Source organism: Stomoxys calcitrans, chromosome 5 (assembly GCF_963082655.1).
Source record: "Stomoxys calcitrans chromosome 5, idStoCalc2.1, whole genome shotgun sequence".
NCBI classification, from domain to species: Eukaryota; Metazoa; Arthropoda; class Insecta; order Diptera; family Muscidae; genus Stomoxys; species Stomoxys calcitrans.
In genome coordinates, this window is record NC_081556.1 from 58,231,200 (window position 1) to 58,256,997 (window position 25,798).

Below are 25,798 nucleotides of genomic sequence, written 5' to 3' on the forward strand. Positions count from 1 at the left end.
AATTTCCTCTTATTTGTAAACTAAACTTATGGGTCTCATAGTTGCATCTTGTCTTCAAAAGTTCAAATATATTCCGCAAGTTTGACATACACAACTTGCCCACCTTTGGGTCTTTTCAGGTTCTTCCGGGTTTACATTCGTATCCTTCTTTATGGCTAATCTTAATCTAATCTTCGAATTCACAATTTTCATTAGCGCTCCATATTTCTATTTTCGGGCTACATATCCAATTGATGTTTTTGAGTGTGCGGACCCACAGAGACGTAACTATAATGCATGCGCTGGGAACTTGACTTATATGGTAATTTCAAGCATTACTTGGTGATTGGGCGAACTATCAGGATTTAGTTGCAAATTGCAAATTTTGCCCATGAACATTCCACTAAGGAACAGGGACAAACTTCTCACATATCAATTAGTGCATTCCGATTCAAGTTAAAGCTCAATAATAAGGGGGCCTCCTTTTTTTAGCCGAGTCCGAACGGCGTGCCGCAGTGCGACACCTCTTTGGAGAGAAGTTTTACATGACATAGTACCTCACAAATGTGGCCAGCATTAGGAGGGGGAAAAAATCATGATTTTATTAAATATTCCAATATCACGTTCGTACTCTACCTGTAAAGCCCTTATACTTGAGACCCAGATTTTTAAGGTAAGGTTCGTACTATACATCTAAAACTTGGGTACCACATTGTCATTATTTAGGGTTTTAGAGGTGAGGATTATCCCAGACACTTGTTGTTCCAAGTTTGAGCGAAATCGTATAAAAAATGCTGCTTTATTAACCACTAGTTGAACCGGAACTGTTCCATGCTACGAAATTAGTATATCGCTTGACTAACAGTTTAACAATATAAGTGCCTTTATCTGAATCCCATATGATATTTATTGGTCTTCGAGTTTGAATGTAAGGTGTACTCCATTCTTAAAATGCCGATATTGTCATGATTTCTCATTTAGGGGTGTTTTCGGGGGTGAGGTGGTCCACCAGACACCTGGCCCTGAAAAATATCATCATCGTGCTCTTCTCTCTATAACCATTTATTTATTCACAGGATGAGGCGTCCTCCGAACACATGGCCCCAAAATTGGTTATCAAATTCGTTTTGTAATCTCAAATACCTTTTATTTGAGCCACATATTGGCATGGTCGAAAAATTTTTACCCATTGGGAGGTGTTTTGGGAAAGGAGTGATACCCTTAATACATGATCCTACATTTGGTTATCAAATTCGTATTCTACTCGCAAATATCTTTATTTGAGTCCCATATTGCGATAGTCTGTAAAAAATTGCTGTTTGTGGTTTATTTTGGGATAGGGGTAGATCCCCAGAAAATTGGTCCCGAAAGTGGGTATCAATTCTTGCGCTACCCCCCAATACCTTTTATTTAAGCCCCACATTGACATGGTCGGTAAAGATGCCCGATTTAGGGGTGTATTGGGGAAAACACTAAGCTCTGAAAATATATCATCAACGCGCTCTATTCTCATATATCTATACATCATTTACTTGAACCCTATATTGCCATTGACATCAAAAATGGATTTCAAATTCGTTTTCTTATCTCAAATACCGTTCATTTAAACCCTTTATTGCCAAAGCCAGCAAATGGGGTATTTTGGGGTATGGGCCCTAAAAACAATGAATATCGAGCTCAACTGTCTTGAAGACCTAAATTGTCTTCGTGTGCAAATTCGTCCTATTTGGGGGTTGTTATGGTGGTGGGACGTCCCCTAGTTGATATTGATATCACATGATGTTGATATCACATTCATGGTCTACTCTCAATACCTTTCATTTGAGCCCCATTTTTCCATAGTCGGCAAACATGACCGGTTTGAGGGGTCTTTTGGGGGATGGGGCGGCCATTCAGTGACTTGGCTTTGAAAATATTTATCAGATTCGTGTTTTACTCTAAAATAACCTCTTATTTTAGCCTCATATTGCAATGGTCATCAAATACTTCTTATTTGGGTAGTGTTTTGGGGGTGGGGTGGCCCCATAGACACTTTATCCGAATAGTGATATAAGATTCGTGCTTACTTCTAAAGACCTTTCATTTGAGCACCATGTTACTATGGTCATAAATTTGTCATCTTTGGGGGATGTTCTCGGGGATGGCGGCTTCCCAAACAGAAACTTAGTCCCTCATTTGGATATAAAATTCCTATTCTACTCGCAACTACCTTTCATTTGAGTCTCACATTAATATGGTCGGTAAATATGTCCAATTTAGGGGTTGGGGGTGGTCCCCCAAACTCTTGGTCCGACAATTGGATATCAGATACGTTTTTTAAATATAAATACCTTTCATTTGAGTCCCATAATGTCGTGATTGGTGTATATATATATTTGGTAGGTATTGGGGGTGCGGCGGCTCTAAAAAGAAAATTTTAAGTTAGGAATTCCCTGCTACTTACTTAATTGTTATTTATACCACTCCCCTAAGTTGGCTCAAGTCTGGTAGTGTGTCCCCAACTTATTGCCGGCATTAGATGCGAAAGCCGGGCAATGACAAAGGAAATGCTCCAACGTCCATCACCTTCCCCGCATGCCCTACACTTACCGCACCCATTTTACATAAGTGAGCTCGTAGTCCTATGTGTCCCGTTATGATACCAATAGTTATACTGACCTCCTTCTTACTTACTTTCAGTAATAGCCTCGTCTTCTCACGATTTGGATCCCTCCATAGGGTTTTCGGCGTTCTACCGACCGTTTCGCTGTTCTCTGTCCTTCACCGCCAAATCGTCTGCCCTTTCATTCACCCTCACTCCGTTATGGCCCGGCACCCAAACGACACAGATTGTGCCATCCTTAAAGAAGGCGTTAATCTCCTTCTTACACTGCAAGACTATTCGTGATCTTACCGTCCTGGTTGTTATTGCTCTTATGACAATTTTACTATCGGTAAAGATGTTCACGTCCTCGCGTTAGCACCACACCACTTCACGCATTCCGTGATCGCCGCACTCGACTTCAAGGTTCATCTCTTCCCTTCCTTCCAGGTTTCCTATCGTCGCCTCGATAATACAGCGATGGTATGAGCTGCTGCCATCCTCAATCCATTCTTCCATCGCATTAAGTCTCATAGCCGCAGTGGCTGCCTCACACTTAATCTGTATGTCAATGGGTCGGATATGTAGAATAGTCTCCAGCGCGCTAGTGGGCGTGGTCCTCATCGCTCCGTCTATGCCAAGGCAACATGTTCTCTGAACCTGTTGTATGGCCTGTCTACATAGTGCCCAACCTGAATGTCAGACTTCCAATTTAGTTTCCTCTCCAACATCACACCTAAGTATTTGACCTTGTCAGATATCGAAATCGTCTTATTGAGGAAACGTGGTGCGTTAATTTGGCCCACCTTCGTCTTGCTCGTCTGGGCTAGACCTCTGGGTCTAGCCCAGTAATATGTCATATGCAAGACCCTTTCGGCCCTTCTGCATAGTTCGTTCGGATCCTTACCCCTTAGAAGTATTAAAACATCATCAGCGTAGCGGACGGGTTAAAATCTCTCCTCAGTCAGCATCCGTAATGGGTCATTTATGGTGGTTACCCATAGGAGTGACGATAAAATTCCCCCTGTGGCGTTCCCTGTGCCACTTTCTCCCTTATATTTATGCCATAGGACACACAATTTATCCACCTGTTCCTTAGCGTATAGTTTATGCAGTCTCTAAGCACCGGGTCCACCCGGTACTGGTTTTAGGATTGGATCAGTATGTCGGTCCGCACTTTGTTAAAAGCCCCCTCGATGTCATTGCATACCGCCAAGGTGTACGTTTTTTGCATCGAAGGATTCTTCTATTTTATGCACAACCTCGTGCAGGGCAGTCTTCACAGACCTTCCGTTGACATAGGCATGCTGTTTGTATTCCAGCAGTTCGCTGGTTGTTCTATTCTTTACCATGGTGTCCACATGGTTTTGAGTAGAAAGGACGTAAGGCTTATGGGTCTGTAAGCCTTTGGTGTCGCATAACTTGCCGGGCTTGGGTATAAACACCACCCTTGCCTCCTGCCAGGCTTTCGGAGTATATGCAAGTCCTAGGCACGATGTGAAGATATTGGCTAGATTTGCAGTAATGCCGGAAATATTCCATCAGGTCCGGGTGACTACAATGGTTTGAAGCTCCTCAAGGATTCCTTCATCGTAAATTCGGTAATTATAAACCTTCAATCAACGTCATTATTTCAAGATTCCGGTGTCTCCGTGAGTCCCTTCGTATCCTGTGGAAAATGGCTTTTCATCAAAAGCCTCAACATGTCCTCCGTTGTCTCTGCTCTCACTCCCATGTCGTCTAATTAAGTTTCAGTTTGGACATGGGTTTTTGAGAGATACTTTTTTATCTTGGCGGCGTCATTAACGCTATCGACCTGTTCGCAGAAAAGCTTTCAGGAGGCACGTTTTGTCGCTCTGGTAATCTTATTGTATTCCTTGAGCCATGTGTAATACACATACCAATAAACTTCCGATTCTTTACGACGTGCTCTGTTAAAAAGTCTACGGATCTCTTTCCCAATAATGCGAATCTCCCCGGTCATCCAGGGGTTTTCTTGGGCTGATTTCCTTTCCCGAAGAGGACAACTATCTTCGAAGGACCCCACCAGTGCAGTCGTAATCCTGTTGACATTTTCTTCAATCTCTTCTATGCTTGGACAATCTAAATTATCTTCCCCAAGTCTTCTTCTCAGTAGCCTTCCGAATTTTGTCGAGTTGGTTTTCAACTTATTCCGGAAGCTTATCGGATTCGGCGCTGGTCGTGCTATTCTAAACCTAATGTAGCGATGGTCAGAGAAAGAGTGTTCCATGGAGACCCTCCAATCCTGAACCTCATCGATCAGATTTTCGGAACATATCGTCACATCTACAATAATACCTCTTCCCTAATTCTATTAACAAAGGTAGTGGTGTTACCAATATTAAGTGTTATTAGGTCGTTAGTATTCAAGAACTCTGTCAGGGCTTGTCCCGCTTATTAGTATTGGTGAGAGTTCGCATCGCCCTATTAGTACCTCGTTTCCTGTCTGTTTTGATTTCCTCACCAGCCGTTGCAGCTCCGACGTGGGTGGCGGTGTCGGAGAGTCGAAAGGCAGATAAAGTGATGCCAGGTATGCTCCACCGTCTTCCTGTCTCACCAATGTTTCATGCGACGTTGACAACTCTGGGGAAAATTGTAATTTAAATTTTTATGACAAATAACGCATGTCCTCAGCCGAATACCAGTGTTACCATAGAATAATTGGTAGTTGATATGGATCAGTCCAGAAACTTTGTTCCGGGTCGTCCATGGCTCCTGCATAAAGGTAATATGAATCTTGCCCTTGCTGATATTCTCATCAGAGCGTGTTTAACAGTCTCGCTCCGGTGGAGGTTTTCCTGTATTTCCTCAATCATTGGTCCTCCAGTAAATGGGCATCTTGGGAGTAGGTGACCATCTCATAGTTTGCTCCCTGTTCTTGAGACTGCATTGACTTCCCTCACTCACTCCACTGCCTGATGTCATCACTCCACTGCCTGATGTCATCGTTTTAGGTTCTTTGCCTAGTCTAGTCTTCCGACTCTTTATAAAGTCGGCAATGGTTCCGTCATCGGGTCCCTGTTCGTTAAGCTGTATTGGGTTTTCATTCCCTGTACTGCATGATGTTTCAATACTAGGATCCTTGCCTATCTTAGCCTTCCAAATCATAAGTAAATGTGCTTCTTGGGAGTAGGTGATGGTACCATCATCGGCTTCCTGTTCGTTGTGTTGGATTGAGACTCCTATCGCTGCACTGCCTAATGATTTAATATTAGGATCTTTACCTATCCCAGTATTCCGAATCTTTAAGTTGTTGATGGGTCCGTCGTCGGTTTCCTGTTTGTTAGGCTGTGTTGTGTCTCTTGCGACTGCACTGCCTGATATTTTAGCATTAAGATCTTTGCTTCTCCTAATCTTTCCAATATTGAGAGATGCCGTGATTGTTTCGTTTTCGGCCCCCTGTTTGTTGGGCGGTGTTGAGTCACCTGCCACTGCACGGCCTGATGTTGCAGAATGAAAATTTCTGGCTATCCTTGTCTTTCCAATCTTGAAAACGACAGCTTTGCTCCCGTAGTGCGGCATTCCTTTAGTCTTAGCCAAACTTGTCATGGAGATTTGATCAATGCCAACCACAAAAAGAGTTCCTTCCTCCTCCTCCTCCCTGTGGAAGACCTCCATTTTCTCTGCGACCAAACCTTCGTTCCCAACATTCGTTCCATCGCAAATTTACTGAACCATCCCTTGAATCAGTTCATAACCTGATATAACTGCCATATTAACCGATCTCTCAAAATTGACTTTCTGAGACTCTGGAGGGCTCAATTATCAATATAGTGAAATTTTGGAGGGGTATTCATTTCTGACTTCTAACAGCCACCATCCATATCGGTCAATAAGTTGATGTACAATAGTACTTGGCAAATGCGATCTATGTACGAGATATACAGAGGGTATATTAGATCCGGTACGGCCGAACAGAGTACGCTTTTACTTTTTTTTATTAATTGTTTTATTTAAATTATTTGGATGGTGTAAGGAATAAATTCACTTGTTTTAAAATTTATCCATCCTCTGAAAAAGACTACCGGTGGCAATCGCAATATTGGAAATATTTAAAATAAAAAAATTTTTAAAAACACCAGCATTTGAATTTAATAATTGTCCATGACCTAAAGCCGAACCATGCATAATACTATTATCCGTTAAGGTCAACAATATAACAATTTTTATTTTTGACTTTAAACCTATGTTTACTGAATTTATTAACTGATAATTTAGATATATATATATATATATATTTTTTTTTTTTCATTTCAGATACATGCCACTCATACGTTCCAATATGCGTTTAGATCCTATTCTGTATCGCGATCCTGTATCGAATTTGCGAAAAAAGTATCGACAAATTGAATTGGTCGGCAGCTAGCGTTCCATAAATAATAGCTTGTAAATCTGGAAATAAAAAACCAAAACCAATAACAAATAAATCAAAATAGCAGCCATACACAGCAACAAAACAAACAAAAAATATCGCAGTAGCAACAAAAAGCAGCCGCAACAACAACAACAAAAGAAATATCCAAATCCAATTATACATTAAGCAATTATTGAATAATGTTAGTTAAAATATTAAATATTTTATTAGTTTTTTAAGCCAAAAACTCTAAACATATACATACACAAAAATACAAAAAATGATAGAAAAACAAAATCATATATAAATTATACATATATATATATATACATATACATATAAATAACAATAACAATAATTATAATAACATTAATAACATAGATATAACAAACCCTTTCCGTAACCAAAACCTAACCCCCACTCCCAATCTAAAACACTAATCCTCCCATTCTCTGTAAAGAATTCAAAGAAATATACACAGGAGATACTCCCCCAAAACTGCAACGCCACGCAAATCACTTTGCAAGGACTTGTGCAAGCAAAAAAAAAAAAAAAAAAAACAACAAATAAACAAAATCCAAGCAAAAGACGAAGAGATGCCGTTGTCAAATTAAAGACAAGCAACATAGGAAACAAAAACCAGAACAGATTTTTAAGAAAAAGAAAATGCAAAAACGCTTAAGAGATTCATTATGCCATATTAAAAGAAAGGAAGAGTTGCAGCAACCATAGCAGCATAGAAAACTAAACATAAAACAATAACGAAGGCTATCTTCTTTCACACCACGGACGAGGAGAAGAGAACTCTGAAATGACACAACTACTTTAGGTGCCATGCGAACATAGTTTGCCACTACTACAACTATGCCATCTGTTCATGTTACATGGAAGAGCAAACAGGAAAATAAAATAATAATAACCCCTCCCCCCCACAAAGAAAAGAAAAACACTTGACTAGGATACACTGTAACGCACTTGCCAGGAGCACTGCACTCCTTTTGCTTTTGGTAGGGGACAATTGTGTATCAGAGATATCTCTTGCCTTTTGTTGGATGAATGTTGAATGTCATCAGAGCACACCATCATTGTCACCATAAGCGTCATCTTCACATCATCGTCGTTCTCCGGAGAGCATTATCCTTTAGCAGCATGAATTGAGGGTTTCGTTTAACCGTTCAAGTTTCTGTATTTAACTCAGCTCCCGCTCGCCCCTCTTTGCCCCTTCCCTAAATATTGTTGTAAAGTTTTTTTTTTTTTTTTTAATTTTTTCTCATGTATTTTTACTCACATTGACATTGTCTTCAACAATTTTCCCTACCCTACCTTACCCTTCCCGAAACAATAAACGACAACGAAGGATTACCACTGCTGGCCAAAGTGTGAAAAAAGAGAAAAGGTGTTAAAGTGTATGTAACATTCCGTTTAAAAGGACCAAAAGAGGTGCGGCAAAATGTGCCCAAGAAACTAACTGCCAACTCAAGGTGTTCCATGGCCAAAAAGAAAAAGCACAAGTTTTTGTTAATTCCTTGGAAACATTTATTTTAAGCCCACTACGTTTTTTTTTTCAAACAAATACGAGCTTCGTTTTATGGGAATTTTATTTAAAACCAGCCAAGCAAACAAACACTCAGCCAGCCAACTAGCTCACCTTACAGCCACTATAGTGTTGTGGGGGTTTTTGTTGCTACCCGGAGAACAGCTGCCGCTTGTGTGCTTGCCTTCCAAAAATGGAAATGAGCTGCTTTTCCTTGCTACCATAGCCTTGGATAGAGTTTGCGAATGTTTTTCTTACAGGTTCATTTACACATTTTCTACATTTAGTTAAGAATTTCATCATATCATCATGCCACCCCATCTCCCTCCCTCAAGCTCCATATAACGATAATACATATCTTGAATTTGAGACTAATCTACCAGCCCTCTTTCCCCAATTCATTCCCCTGTCGCCAACTATGAAATAGTCTTTTTTTTTGGGTTTTAAAAAACCTGTTAATTGTTAGACATCACACAGCGGTCTAAAAACAGCTCCTGCCAACTTCCTTATTCGGAAATTGTTTACATTTTGCACCCTCCTTCCCCAAAGTTTTGTAATTAAAAATTAATAAACACATACCCATTGGCTTCTGATTGGAACACTTTAATATTCGAGATTCCGTACAGTGCCAACCAAGGTTACATGTGAATTGCCAAAACGTTACACGATCCTTTTTTACCCTCCACCATAGGATGGGGGAATGCCAATTTAGTCATTCCGTTTGTAGCGCCTCGAAATATTCGTCTAAGACCCCATAAAGTCTATATATTCTTGCTCGTAATGACACTTAAAGCCGATCTAGCCATGTCCGTCGGTTTATAACCTGATATAGCTGCCATATAAACCTATCTCCCAGTTTGACACTCTGAGCCACTGAAGGGCGCAATTTTAACTCGATTTGCCTGCAATTTTGGAAGTGGTATTTTTCTATGACTTCCACACAGAAAACGGGACAGGTTCCAAACCTGTCACGGGATAGGTCCTCCGGTGATAGGGACCGGTCCCAGTTCTCGTCCCCTTGGAAAAAACCTATCACTTTTATAAGGGCTTGTCACTCGAGGTGACGAATTTCCCAGCCCTTAAAAAATAATTAAGTATCATAAGTTATGACAATTGGAATTTTTCGTTCCCTGTTCCACAGGATATATCCTGTGAAAGGTAACTAATTCTCCCGTTTAGGACCGGTATATTTGGGGCAATTGACTACACATTTCCCACAGAGTTCTTACAGCCATGACAAGTACGGTTCATATCGTTCAATAGCTTGATGTAGCTTATATATATATAAAGGGTGATTTTTTTGAGGTTAGGATTTTCATGCATTAGTATTTGACAGATCACGTGGGATTTCAGACATGGTGTCAAAGAGAAAGATGCTCAGTATGCTTTGACATTTCATCATGAATAGACTTACTAACGAGCAACGCTTGCAAATCATTGAATTTTATTACCAAAATCAGTGTTCGGTTCGAAATGTGTTCATTCACCGTTCAGCGATGAGGCTCATTTCTGGTTGAATGGCTACGTAAATAAGCAAAATTGCCGCATTTGGAGTGAAGAGCAACCAGAAGCCGTTCAAGAACTGCCCATGCATCCCGAAAAATGCACTGTTTGGTGTGGTTTGTACGCTGGTGGAATCATTGGACCGTATTTTTTCAAAGATGCTGTTGGACGCAACGTTACGGTGAATGAACACATTTCGAACCGAACACTGATTTTGGTAATAAAATTCAATGATTTGCAAGCGTTGCTCGTTAGTAAGTCTATTCATGATGAAATGTCAAAGCATACTGAGCATCTTTCTCTTTGACACCAGGTCTGAAATCCCACGTGATCTGTCAAATACTAATGCATGAAAATCCTAACCTCAAAAAAATCACCCTTTATATTGAAAAAGTCATTCAGAGAACTTGACAAATGCGATCCAGGGTGGAGCACCTTTAAGCACCTTTTTATTTGTTTCTTTTTTGGTGGGCTTAATGGTGGGTAAATTTAAAATACATTTTGCCAACATTCCTGGTTTAAGGTCAAAATTTTTCGCGGTATATTCCTATATTCCCTTCCATCGGCCTGATATTCTAACCCTTTGTGAAACCCAGGTCCATGGGGATTCTGATTTTGATGTTCCATGGTATCACACCCTATTTCTTTTTGTTTTCCACAGAGGCCTTGTGGTATATACACATGATAAATTTGTGTTCCAGAAACAACAACACCTAGGCTCCCAAAATCCAGAATTTAACTCTCTTTGGATTAAGTTCAGGATTGGAACACACGTACTGCATTTCGGATTTCTTTATAGAAGTCCAAACACTGAAAGGGACTGGCTTTGACGCCCTTTCTGATTAAATTAGTGAAATTTTGGAGGGCTTTTCTGACTGTGAAATCGTTGTTGCTGGGGATTTCAATGTCCACAACTCCTCCTGGCTTTCCCATTCGAGCCATACGACTCCGGAGAGCCAATACGTCGAGCTTTTCGCCTCACAGAATGAATTGACGCAATTAGTGAATGAACCGTCACATACTTCGAGGGTCCAAAGGCACCAAAACAATATTCTTCACCTCTTCCTAGGATAGGTTAGGTTTAAGTGGTGGTCTGCCCTCAGACTCATTTAGACGTTTTCGTCCATTGTAATACCACAGGAACAGAAGAAGGAAGAAGAAAAGACCTAACAACTTGCTATTGCATTCAGACTATTTCTCAAAAAAATAAGAACCTAAAGTGTAACTCCTTCTGACTGCCAGTGTGCGGCACACACACAGAAGTTGGTCTATAATCTCTTTTCCTTCGATGCCTTTAAGCTCCTGCAAAAGTCGTTACTGGCAACCGTCAGTCTGTCATGACGGACACAAAAACTGAGTCCTCTGTTCTACCCAGTGACAGCAAAGCGGGCGACCTCTTCAAGTCTAGTTTAAGCCACATAGTTTTGGAATGCTTTTCCTAACTTTGCATGCCGGAAAGTATAAAGTGAATATTCCTGCACCTTTTGGTAACTCCAATCATGCACTTCGCCCCGCTTCTTTCCCAGCCCTGAAGCTAACAATTTTCATATACGAAAAAGCAAGTTTGACCAAGCTCAATTATATTATTCCATCATTTTTCCATTAATTGGAAACTTTGTTTCTTAAACGACGACATAAATGCTGCGCCTGCAATGATAGAAAGGATAATCCTAATAGGAATGAAGTCATTTATTCCCACTAATACCCTATTAGTTAAATCAAAAGATAAGAGTTGGTTTAAGCAGACAGGCAGAACTGCTGTTAGTTCGAAAGAAAAGGCATTTAGAAACTGGCGTCTGAACAAGAACGCCACTGAACTGCTGCGCAAACAGGCAAGAACTTCGTCTGCCAAGATACTGCGTGCTAAAGTCATTGCTTCTCCAAGGGGAAGTAAGAGCTTTTGGTCTTTTGTAAAAAGAGTAAGGGCCAACTTGTCGACTATCCCCACTCTAGTTAAAGATGTCAAGTTATTCACTGGCCCGGTTAATAAGGCTAACCTCCTGGCTGAAATGTTTGCAGGAAATTGTTCCTTGTCGGAAAGCATACAAGCAACCCCTGCGATTGAAGGCGTATCTGATTTTATGCTCCAGATATTCTTTCGAACACGAGGGATAAAAAAAGGGTTCTTGCAGATATCGACGTAAATAAATTCCCGGGCCCGAATGGTATATAAACACTTGTACTGTATAAGTCTTTTTCGATGCTTACCGCGAGGTTATTTTCCCAGCTTGCTGGAAGGTTACGAACGTTCAGTCGATCCTCAAGAAGGGCGAGGCGAACAATCCTGCGAATTACTGACCAATTACGCCATGCACCCCGCATTCTAAGGTTTTGGAGAGCATGGTTAATAACCATCTTGTGACTAATTTGGAGTCTGACGATATTCTTAGCGACCGGCGGTATGGGTTCCGCTGAAATCGCTCCACGGGACACCTAATTGCATTTCTGTCGGAACGATGGAGTGAGAGTAAAGTCTAGATATCTCTGAGGCATTTGATAGGGTTTGGCACGGTGCACTTTTGTCAAAGCTAGTTGCTATTGGTATGGGTAATGACTTCGTTCGATTTATATCGAGTTGTTATAGATGGGGTTTCATCCATTGAATACCAGTTGACCGCAGGTGTACCACAAGCTCTTGACTTATTTTCACTGACAATCTTTTGGGTCAGACTTCGAATCTGATTTACTCATTCGCGGATGACAGCAACTTCTGTCATTCAAGGAATTGGACCCAGTGCTATTTGTTGTAACACAAACGATACACTGACTCTTTAGGATCGTCATTATCTAACGGCAGTATTGTTTTTGATATTCAAGGAATGAGGATACATGTGATGTCCGTTGGTCAAAACATATATTCGAAGTTTCGAAAGAAGCATTCAGGTTCTTGGGCTTTCTAAAGCGGTGCAAAAAGTATTTCACTTCCTGTCATCTTCTCAATATTAACCTACATCAGTCCTAAGATGGAATATAACTCCCATTTATGGGCAGTTGCTCCAAAGTCCTCCATGGAGCTACTCGACCGGGTTCAGGGGAGAGCGATGGTGGTGATCGCCGATAGTAGGGTATGCAACTCTATTGCTTCCCTTGAGAGCCGTCGGAATGTGGGCAGCGTGGTGCTGTTGAATCGATACAATCATGGTGTTTACTCCGCTAAGACACGTCTTTTTATCCCTAAAGTAAGAAGGTTCGTCAGGGACACAAGATTTTCTAGGATCTTTGTTTGGTTGTTGTGTTCGCACGGGTAGGATCTTTGATGGAGGTGGTCTACGAGGAGAACTGAGGAGATAACCCGTCGCAGTTCAAAAAGCGGCATCCTGACAGATCCCAATATTATTCCTCTGCGCGTCCGTTCTGGGGTTAATGGGGTCCGTTGATTCTGGGGTAAACGAATCCCATTAGGCTTATCTGCGAGTACTACTGCCTGTGCCGGGAAATCGGGCCGCACTTTGGGTATTCAACTGACTGAACCAGTATCCGGGGTTCTTTTCAATCTTGGCACGGAGAAGGAGCGTACGGAGAAGGCACTCCGTGATGTACCTCTCCCAAAGCACGAACACGTACACTAAGGCGGCAGCCCTTGCCGATGAAGGACTCCATCGTCCACTCTGATATCACAGTGGTGACGTAATCCAAGGTCGCTTTCAACTCCGCTACCGGGGCGCTTAGCTTATTTATGTTAGTCTACGGAATCAGCAAATCGTTGATATTTGAGACACGAATACCTCCAAAACCCACTAGATGACCAGTAAGTCCGGATAAATCACGTATATTAATCGATCGTCCGTTTGAGTTCATGGTTAAAATGTGGTATGTACTGTAATGTGAACTTACGTCTTTAATCACCCATACCAATTACCGCTCACGTAGGTCTAAAAGTAGATATAGACCACATAGGCTCTCAACAAAACTGTGTTTTCATCAAAAATTTTTGGCTTTTCCGAGAATTTCCAGCATCAAAGACAGGTTTATTCGTTGTAAAATAGGCGGGAAATTCACAATCCATGAACATAAAAAATCATTACTTCGAACCTATATTCTATCAGCATGTTTTCCAATCAGACAGTTGCATGTCGTGAAGGACACAATGAACCACCAACAGAAAAGCGATGGAACGAAATATGGCAAAATTCGTAAATTGTGGCCCTTAATCCTAAAAACAAGGGAAAAACTGAAACCAATCTTATATGCCCTCAACCATGATGGTATTTGTCAAGTCCTTTGCACGCTTTCTCTTTATATACCGAAACTAAAAAAAATAATAAATGAATACAAATTGCTTCTCGCAGATACTCAAAAAATCAAATCAAAAGATAGACAATTTTCTGGTGTAGACCACTCAGGTGTTGCCAGGTTCCATCTGACATATCCATTACAAAGTTTGGCATTTTCTAGCATAATCGTATTGAGTAAGTCTTGACATACGACCATCATTTGCGTTGTTGACAGCGACTTAAAAAAATGGTCGTCTGTTTGTTCGGAAATACTGGGCACGTCGCTACTGTTGCGCTTGAGCAACGTAGGATGGCCAATTTTGAGTAGAAATCATAATGATGGATTGGTTTATATGGGGTTATATCGGAAACGATATGACCCAATTGCAATCCCCAACGACCTACATCAATTTAAAGTATTTGTGCCAAATTTCTATGAATTTCCGATCGATTTTCACAGACGGACGGACATTGCTGTATCGACTCAGAATATCAAGACGACGATCAAGATTAAACATATATACTTTACTAGCCGAACCGGGCCCGCTCCGCTGTGCCTTCTTTAACTCTCTACTATCTTAATCTCTCTACCCTCTTAATGTTGGCGACATTTGCGAGGTTCAACGCCATGCATGGTCATTTAAAAATTTTTCTCCAAAGAGATGGAGATATCAAATTCGTTCTTTATTCCCAACGGAAATGAAGTCTACTTAGGAGGTGCTTTAGGGCGTACCCCAAAACACTTGGCTCCAAAATTGGATATTAAATTCATTTTCTACTATCAATACCTTTCATTTGAGTCCCATATTGTCATAATGGGTTTAATAACCCATTTGATGTATCTTTAGGAAGAAAGCTCCACCTAGATTTGAATGCAAATTTTAATATCATATTCGTAATCTACTCCCTAATACCTTTCATTTGAGTCCCATATAGCCATGATCGGCTAATATACTCATTTGGGGGTATTTGGGGGTGGACCAAATGTTTTATGCCATATTTGTAATCTACTGCCTAATACTTTTCATTTGAGTCCCATATTGACATGAACTTCGAATATATCTGGTTAAAGGAGTTTTGGGGTTGGGGGGCCCGCTGGGTACTATAATACCATATTCGTTTTCTGGTCTCCAATACCAATATGATACCCTTATTGTGCCCATCGGACCACTTTCGGATATGGGTGGCGTTTTTGGGGTATGGGGAAGAGTCCGCCTCCACCCGATATCTAAAAATTATAAAGCCTATGTTACCTTCGAGACAAACGTACACAATCTACGAAAATTTAAAGAAAATCGGTTCAGCCAAGTATCATGCAGTCGTAATGGGTCTAATGGCGTTATTCAGGGTTGGCGTGACCCCCAATACTTCGATCTGATTTTGTATGACAGATTCGAAATCTACTTCCGAATCCCTTTGATTTGAGCCCCATATTGAAATGAACGCTCAATATGTCTGTTTGGGAAAGTTTTGATGTTGCGGCGGCCCGTTGGGTACTTAGACTCAAATTTTAATACCATATTCGCATTCTACTCTCCAATACCTTTCATTTAATACCTATATTGTCCGGATCGGTCCACTTGTGATTTTAGGTTGTGTTTTTTGCATAAGGGGAGGGTCCGTCCCCCTTCCGAAACCGAAAAATTATATAACCTATGTTTCCCTCCAGAACAACCTACACAATATGCGAAAATTTCGAAAAAAAAATCGGTTCTGCCGTTTTTCAGTCTATACGGAACAAACAAACCAAGTGCCATGTATCCGTGATTGGCTAATGTGCCCATTTTGGGCGTTTTTGTCAATGCTTGGACTTGAATTTGTACGCCAGATTCGTTATCTACTCACGCATACTTTTCATTTGATACCCATATTGTCCTTATCGGTCCACTTTTAATTATTGGTTGTGTTTTTGGGGTAACGGTGGAGGGTCCGCCCCCTTCCCTTATCAATAAATTATAAAGCCTATTCCTACTTCCTGACCATATTCGTAATTGACTCCCGAATACCTTTCATTTGAGTCCCATATTGTCAAATAAACCTATTTTAAGGGGTTTTGGGGCTGGGGCGGCCCCCCAGGTACTTTGACCCAACTTTTATAATGAAATTCGTACTCTACTATTGAATACCTTTCATTTGAATTCCATACTGTCCCGATCGGTTCACTTTTATTTTTGGGAAGTACTTTTGGGGTAAGGGAGAGGGTCAGCCACCCTCCCGGTATCAAAAATATATATAGCCTATGTTTCCTTCCAGACCAACCTACACAATCTGTGATTACCTTGGTTCAGCCTTTTTTGAGTCTATACAAAACAAACAAACACAAATATATATAAGATAGGGTCGCTGATTAATCTTGGGAAGTGGTACAAACGGAATGACTAGATAAGTATACCACCGACGTTTTAAATTAAAAATAAAAGAATTATTTATAGATTTCAGTAGGAAAAAATTGCGTTGGCTGTCAAAACGCTACAATCGGCATCAATTGATAAATAATACATGCATGTAAGATACTATCCATAATTGACCCATTCGATTGTGCGGGAGTAGCGACGTATGGTTTTTTTCCTCACTGTCGCACTGTTTATAAAGAACTTTACAATATACGCCGCTTGCATTAGTCAGTAAGAAATGACTCTCGAAACAAAAATTCACGAGTTTTACATTATTTTAATGAAGCTGCTTACCTGTCATTGCATTGTTTGTGTGTTTTTCTTGGCCAGAAGATTATTGTAATCTTGAATCATCTACCGTATTCATCATACTTGCCCCTGACACTTTTTCTTGCTTCACAAATGTGGAACATTTCGCTAAGAATGCCTAAGACAATTTGCATTTCGAAACTGTTTCAAAGAGTGAATCAAGCGTTGGCAAGCGTTTACTACATAAACATGTTTCTTTTTTTAAGCGTTTAATTACAAAAAATACAAAATATGGAAACTTTCCTTCGACCATCTGAGTAAAGGCGATTAAATATTTTTTAGAAATATCAGTGTTCGTTTTTCAATTCGAAAGCCCTCACATTAAAACTAAGACTTTGAAAAATGTTGTTGAAAAAACAACCGTAGAATAAAAATGTGGCAATGTAGAGATTTTCATGAGCAAGGAGCTTTTATTGATAACAAAATTTCTTCGTCGTTTTTCTCAACAAATGTGCTCTTCGAAAAGGATTGAATGACTTACCTTTACCCTCGATTCTTTGACTGATTTGTTATTTGCTTTGAAATAGGCAAAAGCAAACACTCCCTTATTTTCCCCCAAAAACCCCTTCAATATCGAGAAGCAATTCATGATGTCATCTCCAGTGTTATGTTTCATTTCTTTGGCTTCCCTTTGTTTTGCTATCGAAACTACCTTGCAATCAATCTATCTGTCTATTTTACCATCTATCATTGTAAATATTTACTAAATATAAGAAAAAGGTGAGATTACAAATAAGGATACTGTGTAAAGCTATGAACGTAATCCCACACACCAACACACACGTTCTCCTTTGTGTATGTATGTATTTGTATGTATGACTAGTTTATTCCAATCATTGATATTTAGGATAATAGAAGTCAAAAAAGAAAATATTATTTGTATACAAATTTTATAATGTTTCTATTTCGTTTTCTTATAGATTATTGTACTGGAAATATCATTTAAAGTGGCGAAGAGTTTGTTGGTCTTGTTAGAGCAATGAGTGTAGTAGGGTTTTGCATTTCCCGGCTTTTTACGAGCCTAAGAAAACAATAATATAAATATTTATTTCCCGGGAATTCCCTCGAATTCTAGTTCTTCTATTTTCATAATCATAAAAACTGAGTACATGTTGAACAAAATCCTGGTTACGTATAAGTCAAAGGTTTTGGCCTCGAACATCATATTAACTCAAATTACCCTTGAACTATTAAAAGACTATTACTTTAGGAATTACTATTTGGAACATAGACGATTTTAAAACAATAAGCGTGAACTTTTCAAGCGTGTAGGGGGCCCCGGTAGCCGAGTTGGTAGCGTACTTGGATTACCAGTGCAGGGGTCGTGGGTTCGCTCCCCTCCAGAAGCCTTGGTCTGTCGCTACTGTGGTATTACAATGGTCTTAAAATTGTCTAAGTGAGTCTGTAAAGGACCTAACCAAGCGTCATAAACATCCCAGCAAAAATTCTCATTACCAAATAACCAGAAAGGTAAACTTATTAAAGAACTAATAACTACTTATTTTTAGGCATCGTTTCTAATTACTTTAACATGGCGATGTCCTAGGAGGAAAGTCCTTCCGCGCAAGCATACCAATAGTTCAAAAATAAGTACTTATGCCTAAGCAGACAAGTTGTCAAAAAATAATGACATATTATTGAACCTTGCTAAAAAATAACTACTTAGACTCAAATGTGTTCGCGCCTTTCCCCACCGCCACCTTCTCAATGCTCAGTCTCTTTGAAGAAGACAAATTTTATATGAATAATTCAAATTATAAATGAAATTAAAACTTTACCTTCATCGCAGCCGAGAGTTGAATCAAGAACCTTCCGCATCTATGCACTCATCCACATTACTATTGTCTGAATAATACACTATTTTCTCCTTTCAATATTAGCTAACAACACAAAAGCAAACTTGAATACTATTTCATCAAAGATGGCCATACCGTTGTGTTTATGTTTGACATATTCTACTTATAGAAACAATATTCTAACACATGGGAGTGAATTTGGTAGCAGAAGATTTACAATACAAGTGTCCCGAATTCGAATCTCGGATCAGCAAAATGATTTTTAAATTTTTTATTTCTTTAATACTACGCCCACATCATGCGGGACAATCAACGGATTTGTGGAGAGGTAGAAAAATTGAAAAATATTTTATATTATAATAGCGACACAGTATTTCCCTACTACTGCTACTAAGTGGTGTGGCTTTGCGTTAAGCCATTCAGACTCGCCAATAAAATGGAAGTCCCTTATCATTGAGCTTAACCTTGTAACGGACAGCACTCATGGGGTACGAGATAATTTTGCCAGCAGTTTGTTAATAGCAATTTTACCAATACCAAGGTTATAATTATGATTTATTTTTATTATTACAAATAAGTGCTTATTCTTGAGCTACCGGCTTGAGCTTGTACTACCGGTAACACAAAACAAATCATTATATTTTAGCAGCTAGTAAATCTGAGGATAATAAGGATAATAAGTTATCCATTATTTTACTTGGCAAAAATAATGACATCTACTTACCAAGTTTTTGCTGGAATGCAGCATTACACCAATATGTCAATTTTACAGTTATCCAACTGTTAAATTGACATGAAATCGTCAGAGTTATGCGGCTAAAGGTTAAGCGGAAAACTATTTCCAGATACCAGCTGAAATACGGCTTACTAAGCTGAAATAAAAGAAATTTAGGACGCATAACGAAAGGAAAGTTATGAGCTTTTCACTTAACTTGAAAAAGCGTTTGGAATTTCGTTTTCATTTCACTTCTTTCAAATCGAAAAATTTCGAAAAATATTTCCTTTCCTTTAGTACAACAATGGTCGATGATATACTAACTTCATTTCTCTATTCGCAACATTCAAATGTTGGAAGGACACATCTTTCGCACGAATAAGGCTATCCACTTCAAATTTTGTACAAATATTTCTTATTGAAATTGGTCGAACGAAAAGCCTACCACATTTCATCAGCTATATCTTAATTAGTGTGGTTTTACTTAACATTTTAACTACTTTTTTTGACTTCATGCGTTACCCTTTAATATTCTTTGAAAACACTTAAGAGATTTTTTTTTTTGAAGATTACAGAAAATTTTGCCTGACTTTTATTAGAAGAATATTTTTGAAACTTCTTAAAATACAATTTTAGTCTGTCTGAATGACTATATTCTTAATTCCCGAAAAATGAAAAATTTTCCTGGCAATTCTCGCCTTCAAAAAGTGGGATTTCCCGGCTCGAGAAATTCAAATTTATTTCAATTTGGTACGGCTTCGTGACGCAGGGGTAAGCATGGCTGCCTATGAAGGTTGATATTTCTTTACTCATGCTGGTGGCATTTGTCCTCCTTTACGCTGTTTGCACTCGGCGTAAAAGTGGAGTCTTCTTATAATTGATCTTAAACTTTAATCGGACAGCGCTCATTGATATGATAGAATTATCCCTTGTTTCTTAATAGAATGAGAAAATTTAGTCCAGTTAAGACCATAACGGCTAAATCAGACGACAAAAATTGGTTTAACCAGACATGCAGAGATGCTGTCAGATCGAAAGAGGTGGCATTCAGGAACTGGCGCTTGGATAAAAATGCCAATACAGAACTGCAAGCAGGCAAGATCTTCGTGTGCCAATGTGCTTAGGCGCGAAAAATTTAAAAAAATTTTATTGTTCGTGAAAATAGTAAAGGGTAGTTCTTCATCTATTCCAACTCTTGTAAAGGATGATCAAACGTTCACTGATCCGGTTGATAAGGCTAACCGGTTGGCTGATATGTTTGCAGAGAACTCTTCCCTGTCGAATAGCAATCAATCAATCCCCTCAATCGAAAATGTATCTGGCGTCATGCCCCAAATATTTTTCGAACTCGTGGTAACTCAAGGTTCTTGAGGATCTAGACGTAAATAAATCCCCGGGCACGGATGGAATATCAACACTTGTGTTACGCAAGTGTTCTTCAACGCTCTCTCGTCCATTCCGCAACCTTTTCAACCTTGCCTACCTTGCGGGAGTCTTCCCGGCGCGATGGAGGATTGCCAACGTTCAGCCAATTGCCAAGAAAGGTGAGGTAAACAACCCTACGAATTATCGGCCAATTGCTATATGCTCCGCTCTCTCCAAGGACATGGAGAGCATGATTAATTACCATCTTGTGAGGTATTTAGAGTCTAGTGGCCTTCTTAGCGACCAACAGTATGGGTTCCGCAGAAATCGCTCTACGGGCGACCTCATGGCACTTCTGTCGGAACGTTGGAGTCGCTCAATCCACCAGCTTGGTAAGAGTAGGGTTGTGGCTCTGCATATCTCCAAGGCATTTCTGAGTGGGGTCGAATGAATCGAGTAGATTCTAATGCACGGAACACTCAGTGCTGCTTGTTGTCACACAAACGATTCGCTGACCCATTACGATAACCTTTATCTATCAACGGTGTAGATGTTAAGCAATCAGAGGCTCTTGATGTTCTGGGCATGAAAATACAAAGTGATGTCTGTTGGGCTAAACATGTATTTGAAGTGTCGAAAGAAGCATTCAAGTGTTTAGGCTTCCTTAAACGGTGTAAGAATTACTTCACTTCGTCTGATCTTCTTAACATCTACACCACTTTCATAAGGCCGAAAATGGAGTACAACTCACATGTATGGGCTGGAGCTTCAAAATCATCCCTGGAGCTACTGGACCGGGTACAAAGGAGAGCGATGGCGTTGATTGGGGACAGTGGGGTATCCAACTCTATTGCCTCCCTTGATCATCGTGGCAATGTGGGTTGTTTGGCGCTGTTCTATCGGTACTTTCATGGTGTGTGTTCGTCTGATATTCGTCTTCTTATTCCTGAAATAAGGATGTATGTCAGGGATACTAGGCATTCCAGAAACTCACACCCATTTGCATTTGATTGGCCAGCGTACCGTACAATGCATTATGGAGATAATTCTTATTTCGCCCGAAGCGTTCGTATGTGGAATCGGCTTCCGGCTAATACAAATGTCAATAAGCACTACATTCTTTTCCCCCCTCCAATTTCTAATTTCGTCTCGTCAACGCAATGTACTGCATTCATAGTGGACATACCCTGCGTGTTGTCTGACAGAAAAAAATATGCATCTCGAAAATACCGCGAAAAAAGACCTTCCGCTAAGGTAATATAAAAAAGGCAAAAACAAGAAAGGCGTGTTAAGTTTGGCTGGGCCGAATTTTACTTACCCTCCACCATGGATCGCATTTGTCAAGTTTTTTGACCGATTCTCTTTATAGACAAACAAAGGATATTAGATAATAATCGCCATGCTGTTGGAGCTGTTGTGCAACATTTCAACTAAATTGGGTAGGAATTGAGCCCTATAGTGGATCAAGATGTGAAATAGGGAGATCGGTTTACATGGGAGCTATATCAGAGTATGGACTGATTCAGACCATATTTGGTATGTATTTGGAAGTTCATAGGAGAAGTCGCGAAAAAATATTTAAGCCAAATCGATTAGGAATTGAGCCCTCCAGAGACTAATAAAAGTCAAATTCGGAGATCGGTTTATATGTTAAAACTGTTGCATGTCACAACAAAAGACTTCATGTTAAATTTCAGCGAAATCGTATAATAATAGCGCACTCTAGAGACTCAAGAAGTCAAGATCCGAGATCGGTTTATATGGCAGCTATATCAAGTTATGAACCGATTTGAACAATACTTTGCACAGTTGTTGGAAGTCATAACAAAACACCTCATATAAAATTTTACACAAATCGGATAAGAATTGCGCTGTCTAGAGGCTCAAGAAGTCAAGTTTCAAGATCAGTTTATGTGGCAGCTATATTAAAACTTGGACCGATATGAACCAATCACAATCCCAACCGACTCAAAAAATTCAAGCGCCTAGCTTTATCCCTTCGTACTTTAGCGTACTTTCGACAGACGGACGCACATGGCTCAATCGACCAAGGATGTCAAGAAGATCAAGAATTTGTTGGGTCTCATATGAATCTTTCGATGTGTTACCAGGATTCACTGAATAAGGTTAAGCCAAGCGATCAGCCGATATACTTTTTTTTGTTAATATTTGGCAGTACTTGGCATTGAGGATGTCAACTTGTTCTCTTTACATTCATTCTTTGTTTACGTTTTCTCCTATATGATGACATTTTCAATCGTCAGATTTGACATCCTTAATGATGTTTATGGGGCCTGTCCACTTTGTGTTTTTACATGTGACCTAACCTTCTATTAGTGAATCCTGATGTGTTACAAACGGTATGAGGAAATTAGTTACCCCTATCCCATGGTGGAGGGTATAAAATTATTTGGCATGAGAACTGAGAAACCTTTTGGTCGTTTGCGCTGCTGACCTAATACTTTTATACCCAGCTGAAATTCCCATGCCCCTGATTTACTGTCGAACAGTGTTATTTGTCTGCATTTCAAAAATATGATTTCGGCTTATGCTGTTTACTGTAGAACACATCTAGACTGAAGAGGTATGCCTTGTATTTAATGTATCTGATTTTTTCGCCAATATTAAATTTGTAGTGACATACTTACTAAATTTCCCATGAACATTTCATTAAGGAATAGGGGATACTTCTCTCATATCAATGCCGAGTCCAAACGATGTGCCGTATAGCGACACCACTTGGTAGAATAGTTTTCACATGGCAGGGTACCTCACAAATGTAGCCAGGATTCGTAAGGGGATAACCTACGTTGAAATTTTTTCTGTTGTTATGAACTCAGGCGTTGGGCGTCAAAGGCGGATACGTTTACCTTTGCGCCACCGTGCCTCTTCTAATGGCTCGAGGCCAAAATAAAAAATTAGCCCAAACAGTTCAAACGGTGTGCTTATTGTTGCATGGTACATATAAGCCTTGACTGTCATATTGGCTTTGTACCCAACCTAATCATAGGACACAATGCCAGTTATTGATTGTTATAACGTAATCAGTTATTTTAGTTAAATACAATATTTTCATTTGTGACTGAAATTATGGCGAATTTGGTTTCCACCAAAAATGCAATGAACTCCAGCAATTAGACCCTCTTGTTTACCAAATCAGTCCTAAAGCAATTGAATTGATATTGCAAATCCAAAAAGTTACTCTTTTGTTGTTGGGCCACAAGTCTACCATGATTTATTGTGTTTAGCCATGTGTACCAGAATTACGAGCGAAACACAAAACAAGAATTTTCCCAATATGGTCGGTTAGCTTTGCAAATTAATTAGTGATGCCACAATAAATGCCAATAATAATTATTTGAAAATGTGAGATTTATAATAATTATATTTTGCTGCAAAAGGGGAAGGGGCTGTACCTTCGTCGCTTTTGCTGCTTCTAACGACACCACAAACTATGCCACTGAAGTATCGCCGTTATGTAAAATATTCGAGGCTCTAGGGCATATCATGAAAAGATTAATTTAATATTTTACCTACTCTCGCGGGAGTTTTGTTTTAAATTCTATTTAGTGAAATTTTTAGTTATATACAATTTTGTCTGAGACGTTTATTTCTCGAAACATAGTTAGGCGTTTTTTTTTTGTTTTTGTTTTTAGCCAACTATTTTAAGTGCGATTGTATTCGTGTAAGTATGCATACAACAAAAGTGTAATACAATAGAAATTTACAAATTTCAATACAGATATCCCTCAAATAATGCGTTATAGCAGAATAGATACCCAATCATTGTCATTGCGATGAAACACTGCTGCCTTTGAGTTCCTAAGAAACCCCGCATTCTTTCAGGGTCATCTGTTATATTTCTGTCTGTTATAACTCTCAGTTGCCATTTAATGCTTTTAAAGCGTGTATTTTAAATTCATTTAAATAATAAAAAAAACAAGAATAACAACGAGAAATTTGTGCAAAATGTTTTATTCAATTTATTATGTACGATAAACGATTTATGTTGTAGCCATACATATGATGATCTATATATATATATGTATATATATATATATATATATATATATATATATATATATATATATATATATATATATATAGATATGTACTACATATTTTTGTATATTTATATATCCCCACATACCTCTTAATGTGTAGTTTTTTTTTTTCTTTGTAAATGAGTATGACTGTTTTACTATTATTCTCATCATTATTGTATGATATTTTATATATTTACCACCAAACTCCTTTGGCATACAAAAAAGAACAACACAAAAAATTAACAATAATAATAAAAATGATAAACATACAATGGAAAATATATGAGAAATTGAAATTATTTGTAACTGAAACTAATGGAACAATTTTATTTTCACTCAGGTGCCAAAGTTCGGACCAAGCATTGCTGGGTTTTTATACCCTCCACCATAGGATGGGGGTATACTAATTTCGTCATTCTGTTTGTAACACCTCGAAATATTCGTCTAACACCTCATAACGTATATATATTCTTGATCATCGTGACATTTTAAGTCGAACTAGCAATGTCCGTCCGTCTGTCTGTCGAAAGCACGCAAACTTTCGAAAGAGTAAAGCTAGCCGCTTGGAATTTTGCCCAAATACTTTTTATTAGTGTAGGTCAGTTGGGATTGTAAATGGCCCAAATCGGTCCATGTTTTGATATAGCTGCCATATAAACCGATCTTGGGTCTTGACTGCTTGAGCCTCCAGAGCGAGCAATTCTCGTCCGACATTTTGCACATGGTGTTTTGGTATTACTTCCAACAACTGCGTTAAGTACCATTCAAATTGGTTCATAATCCGGTATAGCTGTCATATAAACTGATCTTGGATCTTGACTTCTTGAGCCAATAGAGCGCGCAATTCTCATCCGATATGGCTGAAATTTTGCATGAGATGTTTTGTTGTGACTTCCAATAACTGTGTTAAGTATGATTCAAATCAGTACATAACCCTATATAGCTACTATATAAACCGATCTTGGGTCTTGACTCCTTGAGCCTCTAC

The 25,798-nt window shown here is 39.3% G+C and overlaps 1 protein-coding gene and 1 long non-coding RNA gene across 5 annotated transcripts in view; one reads left to right on the forward strand and one right to left on the reverse strand.

Moving 5' to 3' along the window:
* Positions 1 to 9,846, forward strand: part of LOC106092647 (exostosin-1) — a 418,420-nt gene extending 408,574 nt beyond the window's left edge. For all 3 annotated transcript variants that reach the window (XM_059370307.1, XM_059370308.1, XM_059370310.1), the window contains one exon: positions 6,839 to 9,846. In XM_059370307.1, coding sequence (XP_059226290.1) covers positions 6,839 to 6,947 — 109 coding nt within the window. In that variant the 3' untranslated portion in view covers positions 6,948 to 9,846. The remainder of the gene's footprint in view (positions 1 to 6,838) is intronic.
* On the reverse strand, positions 6,851 to 19,922 carry LOC106093768 (uncharacterized). Of its 2 annotated transcripts, none has more exons than XR_009398571.1 (3): positions 19,617 to 19,922; positions 19,409 to 19,556; positions 6,851 to 6,973 (listed from the first exon to the last, which is right to left on the reverse strand). It is a non-coding gene; the product is annotated as an uncharacterized LOC106093768 (long non-coding RNA). The 2 variants fall into 2 exon arrangements; XR_009398570.1 differs by lacking the exon at positions 6,851 to 6,973 and adding an exon at positions 19,012 to 19,342.
* Between the last annotated feature and the right edge of the window lie 5,876 nt (positions 19,923 to 25,798).